Genomic DNA, 20,439 nt, shown 5'->3' with positions numbered 1-20,439 from the left:
AGATGTATTAAAAATTATACAATGGCCTAATATTGTCTTATGCTGAAAAATATATTTCAATTGTTGAAATTAATTGTCTAAAATAAGTTATTAGATGTTTATTTCTGCCTAATTTTGTTAAATAGATTGCAATTTATTATTTTCAACCAATAGCAAGATGAACCACAAAATAGCTATGGTTGCTAAATGGATTCTCTTAATAAAATAAATAAACTCTTCAAAATTTATATTTTTCATGCAACAATTTTCTCACTATGAATAAGCAACAGGAAGAGTAAAACTTTGAGTATGCTGGTAATAAAGTCACAAGTAAGCTGTTTCCTTTTTTTAAAAGTTTTAGCCTCATAGTCAAGCCAATTCTTTTCTGCTCCACTTGTTACTGGAAAGAAATTTCTCTGAGTGTTTATATCTAACCACTTTGCAACATAGGTATTGGCTTCCATGAGTTGGCCACCAGAGGCTTTCTCTGCCTTCTATTTGCTTTGGTAAAAACTGTTTCAACCGCTTTGTAAGGGATATGGGACTCTCTCTTGAGGCTTTTCAAAATCTTTCTTGAGTTTTATTCCAGATATTATCTACTTCTCCACGTGATTTCCCCAAGTCTTTTCATTTTGTTCTCTTTTCTATATAATTGCTCCTAGCTATAATGATGTTAATAATGCAAACTGAGCATTATAACTCCAGAATCAATATATTAACAAAATAATTATTTAAACGTAAGTAGAGTTAGGGTAAATTAAATTAATTCATAACAAACTCAGTTTCACAACCAAAAACTCTTTAAGCATTTATCATTTATTTACTGGAGTGTGATGTAGTCATTATTTCTCTGTGTATCAGAACTGGTACAATTTTTATTTTCATCGATAAAAAATAGATTTAATAAAAGGGTTTTAAAAGGAAGTGAAATATAAGATTCCTAAAAACCCTAAATAACATTAGATATTATACATTAAAACAGCTATCTTACTATAGACATGAAATATAGAAGAAATAAAATCAAGACTGGGATAATTGATACATATATTCCTTTTCCACAAGAACTTTCACATTTCAGGTCACTTACTTGTACTCGAGTGACATGTAGATACATGATGCATGCCACCAGGAAGCACATGCAAAATACTAAGAGAACAAGGACTACGGTACTCCTAGGGGGAAAACATATTAAAACTAAGTCATTGCACACAAATAAAAGCAAATTCTTAACATTACTAGAATCTATCTAAATATCAAGGATTTTTCTTTCTCAATACATATATTCCTTCACGTTGCTTTCTAAATTATTCTTTCTGTTATTCATTTTCAATGGAATTACTTTTTTGTTTATAATTAGTAGAATAATGGTTCTTTGAATGTAAAACAGGACCTCTGTGGATGAAATTTACTATGATTGCTTTTAAGAATAATGTGATCCAACCACTTGAATCTTCAATCAAAGATTCTTTTATTACATTTTCATTTTCCTTTATACAATCACTTAAATACTGTGCAGTTAAAAAAAAAAGAAGCAATAAACAACTCATAACACTTCTATCCTACATACACCCTTCCTTCTACCCCTCCAACTTTCATTTCTCCCTTCCAACAATCCCCTCTTCTACTTCCCCTCCCCCTCAGCCATTCCTTTCTCCCCTTCCCACCATCTCACCCTCCTTACATTCCCTTCTCACTCCCTCTTAATTCCCCCCTCTTCTTTCCCTCTACACCTCGCTTCGGTGTATTTCTAGTATTCATTGGTCTATTTGTTTTGTACTAAAACAAAAGAAAAATAAAAGGAAAAGAAAGAAGAAAAGAAAAAAAAGAAAAAAAAGCAACAGTATCCAAGTGCATTCATTGTTCTGAAAATTGAGTCTATATTTCCACCCTCCCCCCCCACCCACCCCCTGAACCCCCCTCCCTGACCCCCTTCCGACTTCCCAGGTCCCATTCCCGGCATCGTTCTTTATCAAGCAAAGTCTGGAGTATATTGAAACCAAATAGATTAGAAGTTACAAAATAATAATAATAATAAAAAAAGAACAAAAAAGAAAAGAATAATAAAAAGAAAAAAAAGGGGGGAACCCCCCCCCAAGAAAGAGAAGTCAATATACTCTCTAACATTAAACTCAGCTTCTCATTATTTTTAAAATCTTAAACAATGTCTTTACCTGCTTCCGCATATAAATTCTAAACCTCCCATCCTGCCTTTACCCGTGTCCGCATATATATTTTATCCTCATCCATTGCTCCTCTCATATTTACTCCACCCTCGTGTAGACTCTCCAGATAATCTTTCTTAACCTTGTATTCAAATAACAATTTATACAAAAATCAGCTTACATTCTGGATCAAGGTAATCTAATTGAACTTTCACTACCCTTCCATCTACCCCACGCCACCCGACTCCATTCATCCCAAACCACAATCCAAGAAAACTATGATCTCCACTCTCCTCGCCCCAAAGAATAGATCATGCGCAGTTTAAATTAAGATTCAAACAAGTCTTATATAAGTCCCATACAATATATGTCCAAATTCAGCACCGCTTCTTTCAGTCTCAATATCTCTTCATCGGTATACAGCTTTGTCATTTTATACCAGACAGGAGTCCTGAAATTTTATTCAAATTAAAGATTTAAGAAGTATTTTAAAGGCATAGCTGGATCTTTATTCTTTACTCTTCTGCCCTTCCGGAAGGGGAAAGCAACACCTTCCGCCTTGTAGCCACGTGTCCCGCTGCTTATCTTCTCCTTCTCCTTGTCTTTCTCCAAGTCCGGGTGAATCAGGAAGTCCCGCCTTCAGAGTTTTGTAGTAAAAATCTCGGGCTTCGCAAACAGAATTGAGACGATATTTTTGGTTCTCAAATGTGACTGTGATACCAGATGGCACTTCCCATTTATATTGTATCTGAGAATCTCTGAGTTTTTCAGTTAAGAAAGTGTAGTCTCTCCTTGCTCTTAATATTTGAGATGGTATTTCTTTAAAAACAATCAAGTCCTGTCCATCGATTCGCAGCCTGTTATTGTAGAACTTCTGTATTATCGCATTTCTGGATTCTCTTGTGGTGAAATATATAATTATGTCCCTTGGAAGCTGTCGTTGTTTTGCTACACACGAGTTCTGGCGATAACCACTTGAATCTTAAAGTCTCTTCTCATTTGTTAATGACAATGATGATTGTCGGATTGTTAATACCGCTGTTGACTTTATGTGATTGTAAAAATCATTCTTCTATATTTTATTAAATACATTATTACACTATTTGATTCAGAATATTTTCCCTTGTTTTCTTCCTCTAAAACCTAGGTGCGTTTTATAGTCAGGTGCGTCTTATAGTCAGGTGTGTCTTATACTCCGAAAAATACATTAATTATTTATAAAAAAAACAGAGAATGTAGTTAAGTAATAGCACTTAGACTTATACACTGCTTCTTAGTGCTTTACAGGCCTCTCTATGCAGCTTAGAGTCAGCATATTGCCTCCTACAATCTGGGTCCTCATTTTATTGACCTCAGAAGGCTGAGTCATCCATGAGGATCAAACTCCTGGTAGCAAGCTGAATTAGTATGCAAAACTGCATTCTAACCACTGTGCCACCCCGGCTCCTAGCAGCATGTGGGTGAAGTCCTAAATGGGTCCTAAAGGACTGAATTGTTATATCTTAAGGTGACCAGACATCCCGCATCTGGCAGGACAGGCATGCCTTTTCATAATTTTTCCCGCATCCCGGGCCGTTCTCAAAAAACCCCGCTTTATTTTGGCGCTCGCTGGCTTCCCTGCCCATCAGCTGCTGCTAGCTCGCTCGTTCCGTTCCCCCATCTATTCTATCTACACTAAAAATCTAAGCCAGCCCATCCTGCCACTCACTGATTGGCCTGGACTCCAGCCAATCAGTGAGCTGGCTGGGATGGAAAACTTTAAGCACGCATGCGGCATGCTTAAAATTTTCCATCCCAGCCAGCTCACTGATTGGCTGGAGTCCGCTTAAGCACGCTGCGTGAATTGCGACTCTCATGAGTCTCCATTTCATTTCACCTTCACCGTTTGCTTTTGCTGCACTGCCCTGGTGAGTAACTCCGGCAGTGCCGATGGGAATCGGGAGGCTTCGCCGCTTCAGGTGGGTGGCAGCGGCCTTTAGCAAGGGAAGGGAAGGCCTTCCCTTGCGAGCTACTCATGAGAGGAACTCGGGGGGGGGACCGGGCAACCTGAGAGAGGGGAAGAAGATCATCCCTCCCCACAACTCCCCAGATTTTGGAAGCTGGATGTGTGTGGAAGGTGGGGTGTGGGGGGAGGAAGGAAAATGCAGAGACCGGCAGCGGAGAAACATTGCTCTAGCGAAAACCCAGTCGCCAGCTTCCAAAATCTGGGGAGTTGCGGGGAGGGACGGGAGGTCATGGGAAGTGCCGTTTTTGAGGAAAGCGCTTGGCCACCCCAGACGGAGGGGCGGAGCCCGAGCTTTCATCGCTGTCCCCGCTAATCGCAGCGGGATGCGCCGAGTGACTTGGCAGCTCGTGCTGCGATGCCGGCAACCCCTGCCGCCCCCTCCCGGTTCTGCCGGCCCAATGCATTGCCGCCAGTTCCGCCTCCCGCCGCTGCCCAGGTGAAGCAAATTCCACATGTGGACGCGGAGATGGACCTCTCGCCTAGGGAGGCTGTGGGCTGGCAGTAGCTGCCATGGGCTGGCTTTCCCCCCCGCCCCGCCTCCTCCACTAGCCTTTGTCCCTCCACAGTAGGGCAGCTGGGGGGAGGAGACAGCCCTCCTCTCCTTCTCCCTTTGTGGAGTTGGGCAGGCAGCCCTGAGAAGGACTACCACTTTCTGAACTGTCTGCATCAGATTTGAATCGATTTTACCATCTTCTGCTCCCAAGCCTCTTGGAAATGTAATTTTAAAGTGGACAACGTGAGGAGCTCCCACTGCATGCTGGGAGATGTAGTTCTGCAAACGTCGAAGTCTCTGGACGGACGTCGTTTCCCGGCAGCCTTTTTGGCGCACCCCATTCAAAATGGCGACAGTTCGTTGAGTGCTCTTTTGCGGTAGCGGGCTAGTTTGAAGCCGTCTTGAGATTTCTCTGGCAGTTTAGTATGGATTCCAACATTTACAAGTGCCTTCAGCCTGGCTTATCAATTAATATTGAGCGCAGCAATGGTGAGTGCCGAGAGGAGAAAGGCAATTTGCTTCAGAGCGTCTTTTGCCTCCTTCTGTAGCCCTGGTGTTCTCTGGAGGCTCCATGAGATTAGTGCTCAGTGCGTTATTATCGCTTTCCTGCGGATTCGTATGTCTGTAATGCAGAAGGATGGTGGCTGGGCTAAATTCCAGACTCTTTTCTCCTGTTCTTCGGGACAGAAGAGTTGTCAAAGAAGCAAGTTAAAGTCGGGCTATTCTGCCCCTTTGCCTAATGTTACTCGCTGGGACTAGCTAGCGGGGCTGTGTGCTGAGCAGTACCTCCATGTGGTCTCGCTCCTTGATGCTTTTTTAGAACAGGAATGGGGAACTATGGCCCTTTTAGCAAAGGACCTCCCCAGACTTGTTTTGATGAGCACAGAGCGACTGACGGTAGTTTGTGCCGCCGCAGCCGCTCAGACTAGTGTCAGTCGCCCCCGTGTTCAGCAAAGCAAGCCCGCTGGTGGCGCCTGTGCTGTGGTGGGAAGCGAGCTGCGGGTCCCCCCCCGCCGCCGCCTTCTTTACCTCTGCCTCTTCCAGAGCCCGGGGTGGACGTTAGGATGCTGATGGCGGAGCGGACTCTCCCAGTTTGTTACTGCTTCCAGTGATCGAGACGGATGAGGGAAGCGGCGGTGGCGGATGTCGGACATCGGCAGCGACTGTAACGACCACTTGGGTGAGGTGTGGAGGAAGAATGGAAGGTCCTTCCTGCCCGCGATGACGGCTCCAGCCATGGACGAGCAGGCTGGCCCCAACAACAACAATGCGTTGCTCTTGACGCCATCTCCGGGTGGGAAGCAGCCACACCTCGCGGACTCGCTTCCCACCGCAGCACAGGCGCCGCCAGTGGCGGTGTGCTGCGGTAGGAAGCAAGTCCGCGAGGCATGGTTGCTTCCCACCTGGAGGTGGTGGCAAGAGTAGCACGTTGTTGTTGTTGAAGAAGACGCCGGGGCCAGCCTGCTCGTCCATGGCTGGAGCCGTCGTCGCGGGCAGGAGGGACCTTCTGTTCTTCCTCCACACCTCGCCCGAGCAGTCGTTACAGTCGCTGCCGATGTCTGACGTCCGCCACCGCCGCTTCCCTTGTCCGTCTCGATCACTGGAAGCAGTAACAAACTGGCCGCGTCCGCTCCGCCGTCAGCGCCCTGACAGCCACCCCCGCCGGCGGCTACCAGGCCTCGCTGGAGTCAATTGCAAAACCGTGTTCAGTGCTTTGGGGACCTGAGGCATCTTGGGAAATGCAGTTCCCTATCGGAAAGAATGGAGTAGCTGCGAATTTGTAACAACAACAGAAGATAATAACTTGGTGCTTCGCAGGTTATGAAAATCTCAAGTTTGATTTGCACACTGTTTTTTAAAAGTTAGATAAAGAAATTATGCTGTGAAAGCGACTAGAAAGCCGCCCCCTCCCCTTCCTGTGTGTGAGAAAGGGAAGGAGAGGAAGGAAGGAGGGAGGGGGGAAGGAAAAGAAGAAGGGAGGGGGAGAAGATGGAAGGGGAAAAGATGGATGGAAGGAGAAAGAATGGAAGGAGAAGGAGGAAGATGGAAGAAGAAAGGAAGAAAAAGAAGAAGGGAGGGAGAAAAGAGGGAAGGAGGTAGGAAGAAAAGGGGTAGAGAGGGAAAAGAGGGAAAGAGCAGAAAGACAAAGAGGATGAAGTTGATAGGCAAGAGGAAGGAGGAAGGAAGGAATAAAGAAAAAGGGAGGGAGAGAGGAAAGAAGAAAAGATGGAAATAGAAAGGAAAGAAGGGAGGGAGGGAGGAAAGGGGAAGACAGGGAAAGAGCAGAAAGACAGAGAAAGTGAAGGTAGATAGGCAGAAGGAAGGAAGAAGGAATAAATAGGAAAGGATGGAAAGAGGAAGGAACAGAAGCGAAGAAGAAGAGAGAAATGGAAAGAGCAGAAAGACAGAGAAGGTAGATAGGCAAAAGAAATGAAGCTGAAAGAATGGAAGGAGGAAGGAAGAGAAAAGGAGGAAGGGAGTGAGTGAGGAAAGAAGAGAGGATGGAAGGAGAAAGGAAGGAAGAGAGGGAAAGAGCAGAAGACGGATAAGGGGAAGGTAGATAAGCAAGAGGAATGAAGGAAGAAGTGAAGTGTCTTGAGGAGGGGAAAAACATTTAGTCACCAAAGTTACAATGGCATTGAAAAAAGTGACTGATAACCATTTTTCACACTTAGCGACCGTTGCAGCATCCTCATGGTCACGTGATCAAAATTTTGTTTGGCAACAGATTCGTATTTATGCTGGTTTCAGTGTCCTGGGGTGACCTTTTGACAAAATATAAAATTTTTAATCAACCCCCCCCCCCCCCCCGTCAATGGCGTCCCTCTTTACCAATCTGAAAATCTGGTCACCTTATTATATCTCCTTCCCACAATGGCTATGGGCATGTTTTCATTGGTTTCATTGCTGGCCTACGACATGTCAAGGATCCAAGTACTGTTCTAATGATAGTTTATCTCCTTTCTAAGATGGCTTATTTCATTCTCTATCACAGATTCTCTTAATTCTCCTCCTCAAATAGCTTATTTATTTTCTTAAAATAACACATTAACTAATTTGCTCATTCTTGATAGACGGTTTGTCAATTATTGAAGAAAAATATAAATTAATTAAAGCTGGGGTTATCCAGTTCTTTCTTTCTTTTTTTGAGATTTCCACATGGTGGAAGATCTTATGGAGCTGAAATAAAGGAGGAGATGATGGAGCTCAGAATCATCAAAAAAGAAGAGTTCATGGAGCAAATCCAGAAAGTGAATGAGATGTCAAAATTTTCAAGAAGGGAAATGGAGAAGAAAGAAAATCTACAAGAAAAAGGGAAGCTGGATGAAGCAACAGGAGTTACAAGTTCGCTGTAGAGACAGTATATAAATATTTGTAATAGCTATATTAAGGGATATGTGTTACAACATATATTTGGGTATAGAAATAGGGTAAAGATGGTTAAGGGAGGTGGAGTGGATGATCGAAGTCCACGTATGGATGGCTCCTCTTCTCTCCCCTGGAGGCGTTATGCGGCGGAGAGGAGGAAGATCTCCTGAAGAAGGGAAGAGGGTTATTATATATGTTTTTAGCTTATTTACATTTTGGGATAATATGCATACTGTATAGTTTTAGTTTTGTAAATTTTATGTTAGAATACATATGGAGACCAAAGGGATTATGTAATATGAGTAATAGATAGGGAAATAATAAAAGTAGCTACATGGAATATACATGACTTGGGGAGAGGAATTTTTTTTTTAAGTAAGTAAAATCTTTATTACGGTCAAAGACGAGCAATACACATTAGTTTTTACACTATATTAAAAAATACTAATATTAAGATATAATTAAAAAGTATTGACATTAAAAGTGGATGATAACATAATGGTCCAGAGATTGTTAGAGGTATGTCCAGATAATTGGTACAAGATGGTACTATACTTCTGTAACCAAATTTTTTCTTATGGACATTGCAGCAGCACAGAACTTTGCCACTGCATATGTGGTAACCGGGTTAGTGTCCTGGAGGAGAAAGCCTAGATAAAAATTGTCTGCCCTCCCTGGCAATCTCTCTAATAAGGGGAGAATATGTGCAAACCTACAAGCTCTGTATAGCTCGCAGTGTAATAGAACATGTAAATTATCTTCCACTTCTCCTTTACCACATATACAAACCCGTTCTGCTATAGGTGTTCTCTTATAGGAGTGCTGAAGGAAGAATGTTAAATCTGGCTCTGAAGAAAGCTATTCTTTGTTTTGGGAAGATCAGGTCATTTAGCTATCTTGCTGATTCCCACATACCCTGTTTGATTCTGTCCCTACTGTGGAGAGGCAACCTATTTAGTTTTTCTTGGAACTACATCTCCCTCATTCTATTAATTACTACTTGTTTTGCTTGATCAAAGCATAGGGACATTAAGAATAATGGTGAGAGTCCATAAGAGCCCAGCTTGTGATTAGCTGTTTCCAGAGGGAAGGGAAATTGTCAGTCAACACTAGTGGGGACAGTCCCTCTGGAAAGAAATGCATTTTAAGGCAATAAATGATCATCATCTTCCAGGCTCTTACCTGAATTTGCGGCATGCCTATCTCAATTCTTAACTGGGCATTTGGAGTTCCATTGGGTGCAGCTAAGATGGCTCGCAGGAATTTAGTTTCTGTGGTTTCTAGCAAGTCTCTCTTTGCAAGGATTCCTGTTTGTGCCCCGTAAAGAATTTGTGCCAATGTTTTGGCCTCAAAAAGTTTTAAGGCAGCAGGTACTAACTGACCTCCACCTGTATAAAATAAATATTTGATTGCATTTGAGGACCTAATGGCTACTTGCAATGTGTGATCCAGATGTGCCTTCCATGTCCCTAGCGAGTGGAATACCACACCAAGGTATCTAAATGTTCGAACCTGTTCCAAACTATATCCTTCTATTTTCCATGATTATTGGCTTGGTCTTTTAGCAAAAACTAAAATTTTTGATTTTTCAAAGTTAAGGACCAGCTTGTTTTGCCTGCAGTAGCCGAGTGTTGCCCTAATTGCTCTCTTCAGTCCTATGGGGGTTTGTGAAATGATAGTGGCATCATCAGCAGATAAGAGAATTGGTACTTTGCGTTGTGCTAGGTTAGGAGGATGGAAAACAGGGTTCTGTAAGAGATCAATCGGGATTAATATAGAAGTTGAAGAGGGAGGGGAACAGGATGCAACCCTGCCCGTACCCCTTTTTGTACCCTTAGTGAGCCGGTTAAACTCCCTTGGGGATTGCACCTCACTTTCAAGGTGGAATTGGCATACAATTTTTGTATGAGGAAGAGGAGGCGTTTATCGATAGTGGTGCATTTTAATTTAAGAGGGCGATCCTGGATATTGAATTAAAGGCCTGTTTAAAATCCAGGAAGGCCACAAAAAGAGAGGATTTTTTTAAATATGTGTATTTTTGTACTAAATGGTGGACTACCAAGATATGATCCACTGTAGATCTTCCTTCTCTAAAACTGGCTTCTTCGTCTTTATTTATCCCCCCTGAAATTAGCCAATCTTGAAGTTTATAACTTAGGTGTTTGGCATACAGTTTACTAATAACGCTTAGAAGACTAATGGGCCTATAATTGCCTGGGTCATTTCTATTCCCTTTTTTATAAATTGGTATGATAATTGCTACTCCCCAATCTCTAGGCATATGGCCTGTTTTATCTATAAATGTAAACAGAGATGCTAAAAGTGGAGCCCACCAAGGGGGGTTCTTTGTAATTATTTCTGGCAGGACATTCTGGCCTTATTAGCCTTTAGGGCTCCAATCAACTGGGATATCTCTTCCGGTATAACAGGGGGCCAGTAAGGAGTTTGGTCCAAACTAACTTGGCTCTTCTTGGTTACATAGTCAGGATCTGTATAAAACTCCCTAAAATACTCTTCCCAGGCATGAATCGGAACCTGATTTGTTGGGGGTAGGGGAGGTTTTCCCCAATCCTCTGGTGATGTACCAAAAAAGGGATGCATTTTTTGTCCTGACTGCTGTAATTAGTCTATGCCAAGACTCCTTCAGAGCTGCACTTTTCTTTTCTTTTAGAAGGTTCTTATATTATGCTTTCAGCTGCTTTAAGTAGTAAGTGTGCTCCTCAAAGAGGGTACTTTTACTTTTCTTGTATTCCACATTATATATCGTTTTTAGTTGAACACAATCTCTATCGAACCATTTTTTGTTTTTTGAAACCAGCATTTTGGGGTGAGCTAGTGATCTGTTACTGATAACCGAATTCAAATTTAAAATTAAAGATTCAAACCCCTCTAGGTAAGATCCCCACAGTTATTTCTTAGTAGAGATGTATGTAGCTCTATGGTTTCAAGGGCTAACATCCATTTGGTAACTTCCTTAGCGTTTTTCTCATTCCATTTAATTTTTACCTGGGTATTTTGAGTCTCTAACCTGGGTAGGTAGGCTGTGCCTGCTCTTAGAGAATTCTGGTGGAATGTGAGAGTAAGGAGTATTGTATTATGATCACTTTCCACATTTTAAAAAGGGATGATTAAAGCAAACAATTATAATGAAATATGGGGGATTAGTGTGGGTGGAAGGCAAAGAGAATAAACCTACTCAATAATATATGTTGTTTTGAAGGGGATAGGGCACAATTGGAATATATTGTATATCTTTGTTATAGAAAAAGATTTATAAGGAAAAAGAACCATGGTCTCTGGGGGGGGGGTGCACTGTAATATTTATTTTTCCCTTTTTATATTCAGATGTATATGTATTATGTTTATATTATTTGTATTTAAAATACAAATATTTTTTTAAAAAAATCCTGATAGAGGCAGGAAATTCAGAACATATGTATGGAAAGGTATATTTTACTTATTAGATATAAAGTTCCACCAGTCCTATGATTAACACTCATAGTCAAATAGAGGAACAATGAATAAACACCTTCTCAGAGCACGAATAGAATAGAACAGAATAGAATAGAATAACAGAATTGGGTGGGACTTGGGAGGTCTTCTAGTACAACCCCCTATCTAGACAGGAAATTCTACATCACTTCAGACAAATAGTTATCCAAAATCTTCTTAAAAATTTCCAGTGTTGGAGCATTCACAACTTCTGGAGGCATGTTGTTCCACTGATTAATTGTTCTGTCAGGAAATTTCTCCTCAGTTCTAAGTTGCTTCTCTCCTTGATTAGTTTCCATGCATTGCTTATTGTTCTATCCTCAAGTGCTTTGGAGAATAGTAGTTTGACTCCCTCTTTTTTGTGGTAACCCCTGAGATATTAAAACATTGCTATAATGTCTCCCCTAGTCCTTCTTTTCATTAAACTAGACATACCCAGTTCCTGCAACCATTCTTCATAATCATCCATTAGCTTCCATTCTCCTAATCATCTCTGTTGCTCTTCTCTGGACTCTTTCTAGAGTCTACACATCCTCATTGCTATTATACACATATATTTTGCTTATAACAGCTTCAGACTATCTACAGTTCTCTATAGTCAAATAGATCTTGGTCATCCCCTATTCCAAAGACTTCCATTTTTTCAAAAACTGCAAATTGGCTGGCATTGCAGGAGGAACTGTATTCAGCCAAACATCCTAGCTGTCAGGGCTCTGACAGATGCTCTAATTAATTATTAATTAAATATTTTTCCAAATAGTCAGGAACCCCACCCCATCCACCTTTTTGCTGTTGAAGAGTTAAAATTTTAGATTTTCTATTCCAGATCAATATCTAAGAAGCTAGATACAAGTTCTTTGGATTATTTCCCTACTACAACCAAAAGTGAGATTCTTCCATAATTCTTTTCACATTACTTATTAAACTAAGATAGGATAAGGTTACAGAAGTTGCATTGCTTTCCATTTATAATACAGTTCATCTCTCCACACCCCAGGATATTTTCAATCTTTTGTTAATACTCCTTAAGTGAATTTGTAAGACTATTAATTTTATTATTAAAGGAGGAATATCAAGACAAGTTATTTTGAGTCCAAAACTACATATAAAAATAAGATTGGATAACAATTCCTGAGTATCTCACAAAATGAGAGTTATATGAAATAAGTGATAGATACTTAATATTTTTATTTTTAAGAAATAAAAATAATAGGAGACAACTAGGAGAAGTTAAATATCTTCTTAAGTACATTGGTCATATGGAAGAAAAAGAAAAGCGGATTGTTATATCAACTTTTCTTGTTCTGCAACAATAAAGAATTGTGCAGATATCTCCTGCAAGAATTCTACAATACTCTTTCCAAGAATGTAGCTTTCCATAATGGTTAGACCCTTCCTTTTGTGGAATTTACTTGGATAGCTGCATTTTCACAAATTGACATAGCTGTAATAATAGCTTACAGATCTTCCAAGGGGAGTATTTGATGCTACTTATGTATATTTTCTATTTCCTTCCTTCATTCTGCCAATCATCCATTTTTTTCCTGATGGCTTTAATCAATATTAACTGTATATAAACAAATCATATTTGATTTTATAGTGCAATTCTTTTCCATATACACTAGACAAAATATAAACTATGTACAGTACTTTGCTTCCTTACTTTCTGGTTTATTTTTCCTGGAATAAATTAGTTTCATAAAGCATTAACTTAATTCCTATTAGAAAGCCCTTAGCAGAATGTGGAAGCATTTCTTTCAAACTGAGGTAAGTCATTAATCACTCTTTCTGTTAGAAAAAAAGCCATAATCTGCTTTTATATTTCAGTAGAAAGAAATAGATAAAATAAATAATACTACCTCTTTTAAACAAATAAAAAAATACCCCATGGATGAATATGTACTAACTCTCCCCTGAAACAAATATTTAAAAAACTTATATGAACTAATCTTTACCCTAAAGAAAAGAATCCCTGATCTCAGACTGTATTAGGATACCATATTGTTGTACTGGAAGGGAAAAAAGTAAATAAGATATTATGGTACACAATTTATATATAATCTGTTTAACACTTCAATTTTCTTTACACTGATTTTTTGATGCACTGAATCCTTGGCTCTTAAATTTCCATTAGCATTAGAAAAGCCATGAATGCAGATATTGCTCTGTTAAACTTTCCTAGCTCCAAGATGAAAGTAGGAACAAAAGCAAATTTGCTTCTTATTATGCATGAATGTAAAAATGTCTTTGTTTTATTACTTCCTACAAGATTTGTTTTTCCACAAGCAATCCACTGCATTAGCTTTGTTCCCATTAACTTCAGTTAAAGAGCAATGGAAAATTTTCAAAGCTAAAAGACATTAATTGAGGGTTTTTTAGTATGTTGGATAGAATTTAAGACTTAGACACTTTTAATGAATACAAAGCACATTCAAAATAGTTATTTACCAATATAAATGCACTTGGCATTTAAATTGTTGGAAACAAAATAACTTACTGTGGTATTATTAAAAGATAGACAAGGCCAAATAAGGCAGTTAGAATCAGTGACAAGACTACAGCACTGGTGAAATATTCATCTTGAAGTTGGTGATACTGTGAATGAAAGAGGGGAGGGAGAGAGACCGATTTAGTTAGCCATTTGCTTTGCATTTTGTGATTCCGAAGACAATTGTGTTAAAAATGAAGTACAGAAAGTGATTTAAAATCCTGAACTTTGCCAGTTACATATTTCTTTTTAAATATTTAGAGTTAACCTAGATTTGGAAAAACAAGTCTTTACATCACTCTTTAACTTGGAATCAGGAAAAGAAGTGGGGGGAGGGGGAATCCCAGATAAATGTGTGCTATTCTTGAAAGTATGTTGTATGCTATTCAGAAAACAGCAAAGGCAAGCAGTAGCCTCTTTATACTTCAGACTGGAAAGGAAAGGTAGAATGCAATCTCTGCAGTTATCTCAGGTCTCAAAAGTGCTGTAACATAGCAGCCTTCATTTCCACTCAAAGCTCGCATGGTTTTTTAATTTTTCATTATATTGGAAGTATCAATATTTTATTAACTATCATTAATAACCTTCCTTTAGGAGCAGACTTATCTAACTACAGTTACCCATACTGATTTCAGAGAGCTTCCACAAAGCTAGGATGTATACATTTTTAAATAGGTTAGATTATTATAATTCATTCAAACCTACAGAAAAAGATAGTTGAATAAAGGTACAATAATTCTCAGGAAGAAATGATCCACAGGAAATAACTCAATGGAGAGGACAAATTGATTTCTGAGACTAGGAGAAAAAGTTCAGCATGAAAAGGATTTCTTGCATTTACAAGAAAGTTCTCTAGTTTCTTAATGAAGTCATGAAAAATATTGACATCCTTTCCCCAGAAGAAAATATTTTTTTTCTTGGTGAAACTGTTTATCTAGGATGAAGTCAACCCTACTTTATCACAAGCTGTGTTTTTGCTTATCACTGCAATTTGTTTGTTAAACATTGTTTCTTACAAAATACACAAATACTATATAATTAATCTTGAATCAAAGCCAGTCCCAACAAACAATATCACAACTTAGTGGCAGTAGCTAGTAAAAACAAAAATGATTAAACAGTTGTAGGGGAAACTGCCAAATATTAACTGAATAAATAAAGAGTACACATTTGTTGTATGTTAGTCTTCTACAGATAAAAATTTTGAAACCCTAAGTGCTAATATGAACAAAACTCTGCTCCAAGTTTCCTTCAATATTTTTTTTTCAAAATAGGATAGTTTTGATCTAAAATTATGAAAGGATTACAATATCCTGATAATTTAAGGGAGAAATTAGGGTCCTACAGTCAGGCAAAACAACTATCTGATATCGCAAAGTACATTTTACTTGCTTTTCCCTTACATGTAAAGAATGAAGGAAGAGGATACAGAGATTCCTTTCACTCATTGCTGTAATATTAAGGCAAGATTTACTATCCTACGTAACTTGGAACATTATCACAATCAATTAAAACTACAGTGATGAAATAATAATTCTGTGATGAATGAAGCCAATCCTTTCCTGAAAGTATTTCTTCATTTTTGTTTCTTTCAGCTGAAGAATGCTGTGTAAAATATCTCAAGGAGCTCAGGTTTGGAAGGCTAAATCTTGCATTTACAAAAAGATGCAACCACGTTTCAGGTATATACAGGAAGTAAAGATACTTCAAACATAGAAAGAACCTACCGAAGGAGCGTCAAAATGTTATGAAGACAAAGAATTACAGACCAATTTTATTATATTATATTTTTATTATTTATGCTGCAGTTTTGGCAGAAAGACTAAAGAAGATTTTATAAGTATATTCATGAAGACCAATCTGGCTTTCTGCCAAAAAGACAATTAAGGGATAATGTGAGAACTGTTTTGAATATTATTGAATAGGTACAATATCATAATGAGAAACAGCCACCTCTAATATTCTTAGATGCAGATAAGGTGGTTGACAATATAAATTGGGCTTTTATGTTTAAAGTGCTGGAAGAAGTGGACTTTGGAGAGAGCTTTATTCAAGGGGTCAAAGTTGCTTACATGTCAGAGCAAGCAAAAATTGTTATAAATGGTGATTTAACTAATTCATGTAAAATTCAAAAGGATACAAGACAAGGATGCCCCCATCTCCTTTGTTGTTTATTTTGTTGCTGGAAGTTTTGAACAGAGATATCAGGCAAGATGAAAAAACAACAGATATAAGTATCAAAAAAAGTTTATAAATTAAGGGCATTTGCTGATGGTTTGGTTATATTCCTGTAGGACTCAAAAAGCAATATAGAATATTTAATGAGGAAATTAAATATGTTTGAGGCTATAGCGGGTTTTAAAATAAACAAACAGAAAACAACAATGCTGACTGTTGATATGTCCTCTTAGGACTTGGATATATTGACTAAAAATGATTTTAGACTCAGGAAAAAGATGAAATATTTGGGGGCTATGTTGATAAACACAAACATAGAACTGTTTCAAAATAATTATGTGCCTCTCTGGAATGATATTAAAAAGGACTTACTAAGATGGGACATATTTCATTTATCAGTTTTGGGTAAAATTTCTGTAATTAAGATGAATGTCTTACCAAAAATGCTTGGACAGTTTTAGACATTACCATTACTTACCACTAATATTCCATTTAAATAATGACAGATGTATATTTCCAAGTTTATATGGCAAGGAAAAAAACCCAAGAATTAGACATAAACTATTGCAAGATGCTAAGGAAAGAGGGAGTTTGAGTTTACCAGATTTGAAACTTGCCCTATCCTCCGCAAGCTGCACTGGCTACGTGTCGATCTCCGGATACGCTTCAAGGTGCTACTTGCCACCCATAAAGCCCTCCATGGTAGTGGATCTGGGTACTTGAGAGACCGCCTACTGCCAATCACCTCAATTCGACCAATTAGATCTTACCGATTAGGCCTCCTCCGAGTTCCGGTCAATGTCGACTGGCGACCACGCGGAGGAGGGCCTTCTTGGTGGCAGCTCCGACCCTATGGAACGATCTCCCCGTGGAGATCCGTACCCTCACCACCCTCCAGACCTTCCGCACAGCCCTTAAAAACTGGCTTTCCTGTCAGGCCTGGGGCTAAAGATTGCAACCCGCCCGAATGGTATGAATGTTGTGTTTTAATGATGTTTGTTCTATATGTTAAAAGTTTGTTCCCCCCCCCCCTTTTTAAGTTGTAAGCCGCCCTGAGTCCCCCCAGGGAAAAGGGCGGCATATAAATAAACTTTAAATGAAATGAAAATGAAATGTTATTTGGTCTGGCTAAAGGAGTGGGTAAAGCTCCAGAATAAGAGGCTACTTGATTTATAAGGTTATGAACTAAGGTTTGAATGGCACAGTTATTTATTGTATGATGAAGTTAAAGTAAATGTTGATTTTAACAACCACTTTGTTAGACATGCCATTCTAAGAATTTGGAATAAATATAGAACAAGGTTTCTACAAAGATGCCTCTTTGGGTGTCCCCCACCACCCAGGAAGCCTTTTTCAGAAAAGAGTGAAGCTGGCCTGGTGGACTTATGGTAAAATAATATCTTTTGATTTTGGTGATCCTACCCCTTTTTATTTTTCATTTTTTATTTTTCATTTTATTTTTTTATTTTTTAAAGCCATGCCGCCTCGGCGCGCCATAGAGCGAAACATGTCCTGGTTTGTGGCTGGGCGGCATGCACTTTAAAGTGCAAGCGTGCTGCCCGGCCACAAACCAGGACATGTTTCTCTGAATAGCGGCCGAGCCCTGCCATTTAGAGTGCCAGCATGCCTTTAAAGTGCCAGCATGCCGCCCGGAAGGCATGCCGGCACTTTAGAGCTCGGCCGCCATTCAGCAAAACATGTTTCACTGAATGGCGGCCGAGCCCTGCCGGCACTCTAAAACACTGATTGTATTCCTCGTTTGCTAGAGTACCCAAGCAGTAGCAGACGCTGCGGGAGTGATTGTGGAGAAGCTGCAAGGTCCGGGCGACCCTCGCTCCCCAACTTCTTCCCCAGCAATCCCAAAGGCGTTCTGCATGCACTCAGGAGCCCGTCGCCTCCGCCCATTGGCGGCTCGTCACTCCTCTGGCCGGCATAGCTCAATTGGCGCTCATTCAGCGCTGCCTTGGCAGCTCCATGTGGGCACGGCGGCCATGGCAGCGGGCGCGGAGGGAGGCGGTGGTGGCCCCCTGGCCCTAGTGGCAGGTGAGCGCTCCCCCGGGAGGGTGGGGGGGCTTTGGGGCCGGGGGAGGGAAGGGGCGCCTGGGGGGTGGGGTGGGGGCTTGTGGAGGGACATGGGGGGAGGTCCTGGGTGGAGGGAGGGGGGGCAGGAGGTCCTGCCAAGTGTGGGTATAGATCAGTGACGTGAGGTGAGCTTCATAGATGGTGAGGGTCCCGCTCTATGGCGGACATGGCACCGGGGCTTCGGCGGGGCTTTTGCGCTTGCCTCACCGGCCATGAAGCTCACCGCACGTAACTGTGTATATCTTATATATGTTGACGGCAGCAAACTATACAAAAAGAAAAGGAAGCACATTTCTATCCCCAAATCTATTTAAAATGAAAAAAACCACCCATAAGTACTTCTGTTTCTATTTGGAACTGCTTGGACTTAGTGCATGAGGGGGAAAAAATGAAGTTTTGATTTTGGATTTTATTGATTAGATAAGTTTTTGTTATAGAAATAGCTAGTTTATACTCCTATGTAAAAGTAAAAAGTTGCGGTTTCATTTTACTATTTTATTCTAGTGCACCAGAGGGAGTCATAAGTGAACATCTTTTTTTCTTTTTTCCCTTCTTGTCTACACGTCTCTTTTCCCTCCCCTATTTTTTCTACTACTTGATTTTACATTTTTGCATTTTATTTTATAAACTAATAAAAACTGTAAACACACAAAAAGATGCAACCAATCTTTTAAAAGTGTCTCACCTACCTTTTGCTCACGTTCTATCTGCTTATACCTTAGAGTAAAAAAGTTTAGATCTGCCATTTCTGATTCAGTTTGCCGAGCCTCTATTAAGCGGCTGATATACCGATTAACTCGGGTTCCAGGAGTGTTATAAACAACATTTGTAGAAAAAGAGGAACGATTCCTGAGTTTTTCAGAGGCTGTCCTTAATGCTCTTCTCTGTGGCAAAAATTAAAAATGAAAGGTTAGCGATAGGACTAACAATATAGTTGAAAGATTAAACAACACTCTATTCTAGCATTAAATGGAGTACAGATTGCTCTGCCTTGTGAAAAATCTATGAAATTACAAAAAAATTATAGCAGTAGCAACCAATATTTAGAGCCCATCCTCAGACTGATTAATATCAGGTGCCATAAACTTGTAAAATATGAAAAAGGTAATTTATTAGTTTTATTACATATTCTGAATTTTTTCCATCATGACTTTATTTTTACTTTTTAAAAACATGTCTATAGGGACATAAGTTCTTAATATATTTCTTCAAACTATTACCGGTACAGAAATGGTAATGGAGAATTTTTATATGGAAATTGTGCTTCACAACATCGCCAAGTATCATCTTGGGAAACTGAAGCTCTTGTAACAGTTGTAACTTTTTCATGTAAATAACAACCTCAATTATGTACAAAGATACATTGGTTCCTTTGTTATAAAACATGGATTAAGCCCAACTCTGATCATTTTGGAATCCGATAGAATCTAATAACGTTTAAAACTAATGTAAGAGAGAAAAGCAATATATCACAGAGATTTCTCTTGTAATATTTAATTTCCTGGATAAGTGGGCAGAAACAGTAATTTAGAAAGGAAGCTTTTCAAATCTGGCTGTTCTTGCCATTCACTCCTCAATGAAAGACCTACAAAACTACTGCCCTTTGCTTGGTGGCACAAAATGGTGTAATATCTCCACCTAGCGGGAAAATAGAATATACATTTATTTATTGCAATATAAAATTGATTAAGGATGGATTATTTTTAGAGGGAACAGATTTTAAGATGAAACCATGCCACTTTTTTCAATATTTAACAACAGAGAAATATTATGTTCTGTATAAAATCAGGAAATGTTTAAGACTTATTTGATCTTAGGTCCTGTATTAGAGGCAAATTTCATCTGCGTTTCTTTCATTGACATTGCCATGTGTATGTGAAAGTCATACTGTTTCATAGCTCCTGAGTGCTATATCTCTACTTATTAATCTACATTCATTAATGTTAACTATTAATATTCCATAATGGCCATTTACAATAGATCAGCATTCAATTTATTATTTCCAAAGGAAATATTATCTGAAGTGTGGGGAAGTTGTAAAAGTGAGTTGTTAAACTGTGAGCACCAAGCCTCTTGTTAGCTTTGTAGTTTATCTCCTGCTTAATTGCTAAATAGAAACCTCTGTATAAATAGTATATGGCTTTGGCACCAAACAGTAGAAGAAGGAATTATCATTTATTTCTATCCCTTC

General features: G+C 39.4%; 1 protein-coding gene across 1 annotated transcript in view; it reads right to left on the bottom strand.

Annotated features, from left to right (window-relative positions):
- Window positions 1-20,439, bottom strand: part of ADCY1 (adenylate cyclase 1) — a 287,098-nt gene that overhangs the window by 29,710 nt on the left and 236,949 nt on the right. The window contains exons 9-11 of the mRNA XM_032234747.1: window positions 18,938-19,132; window positions 13,998-14,095; window positions 1,067-1,151 (exon numbers count right to left, since the gene is read on the bottom strand). Coding sequence (XP_032090638.1) covers window positions 1,067-1,151; window positions 13,998-14,095; window positions 18,938-19,132 — 378 coding nt within the window. The remainder of the gene's footprint in view (window positions 1-1,066; window positions 1,152-13,997; window positions 14,096-18,937; window positions 19,133-20,439) is intronic.

This window comes from Thamnophis elegans, chromosome Z (genome assembly GCF_009769535.1).
Source record: "Thamnophis elegans isolate rThaEle1 chromosome Z, rThaEle1.pri, whole genome shotgun sequence".
NCBI lineage: Eukaryota > Metazoa > Chordata > Lepidosauria > Squamata > Colubridae > Thamnophis > Thamnophis elegans.
This window is presented reverse-complemented; position numbering and strand designations above follow the sequence as displayed.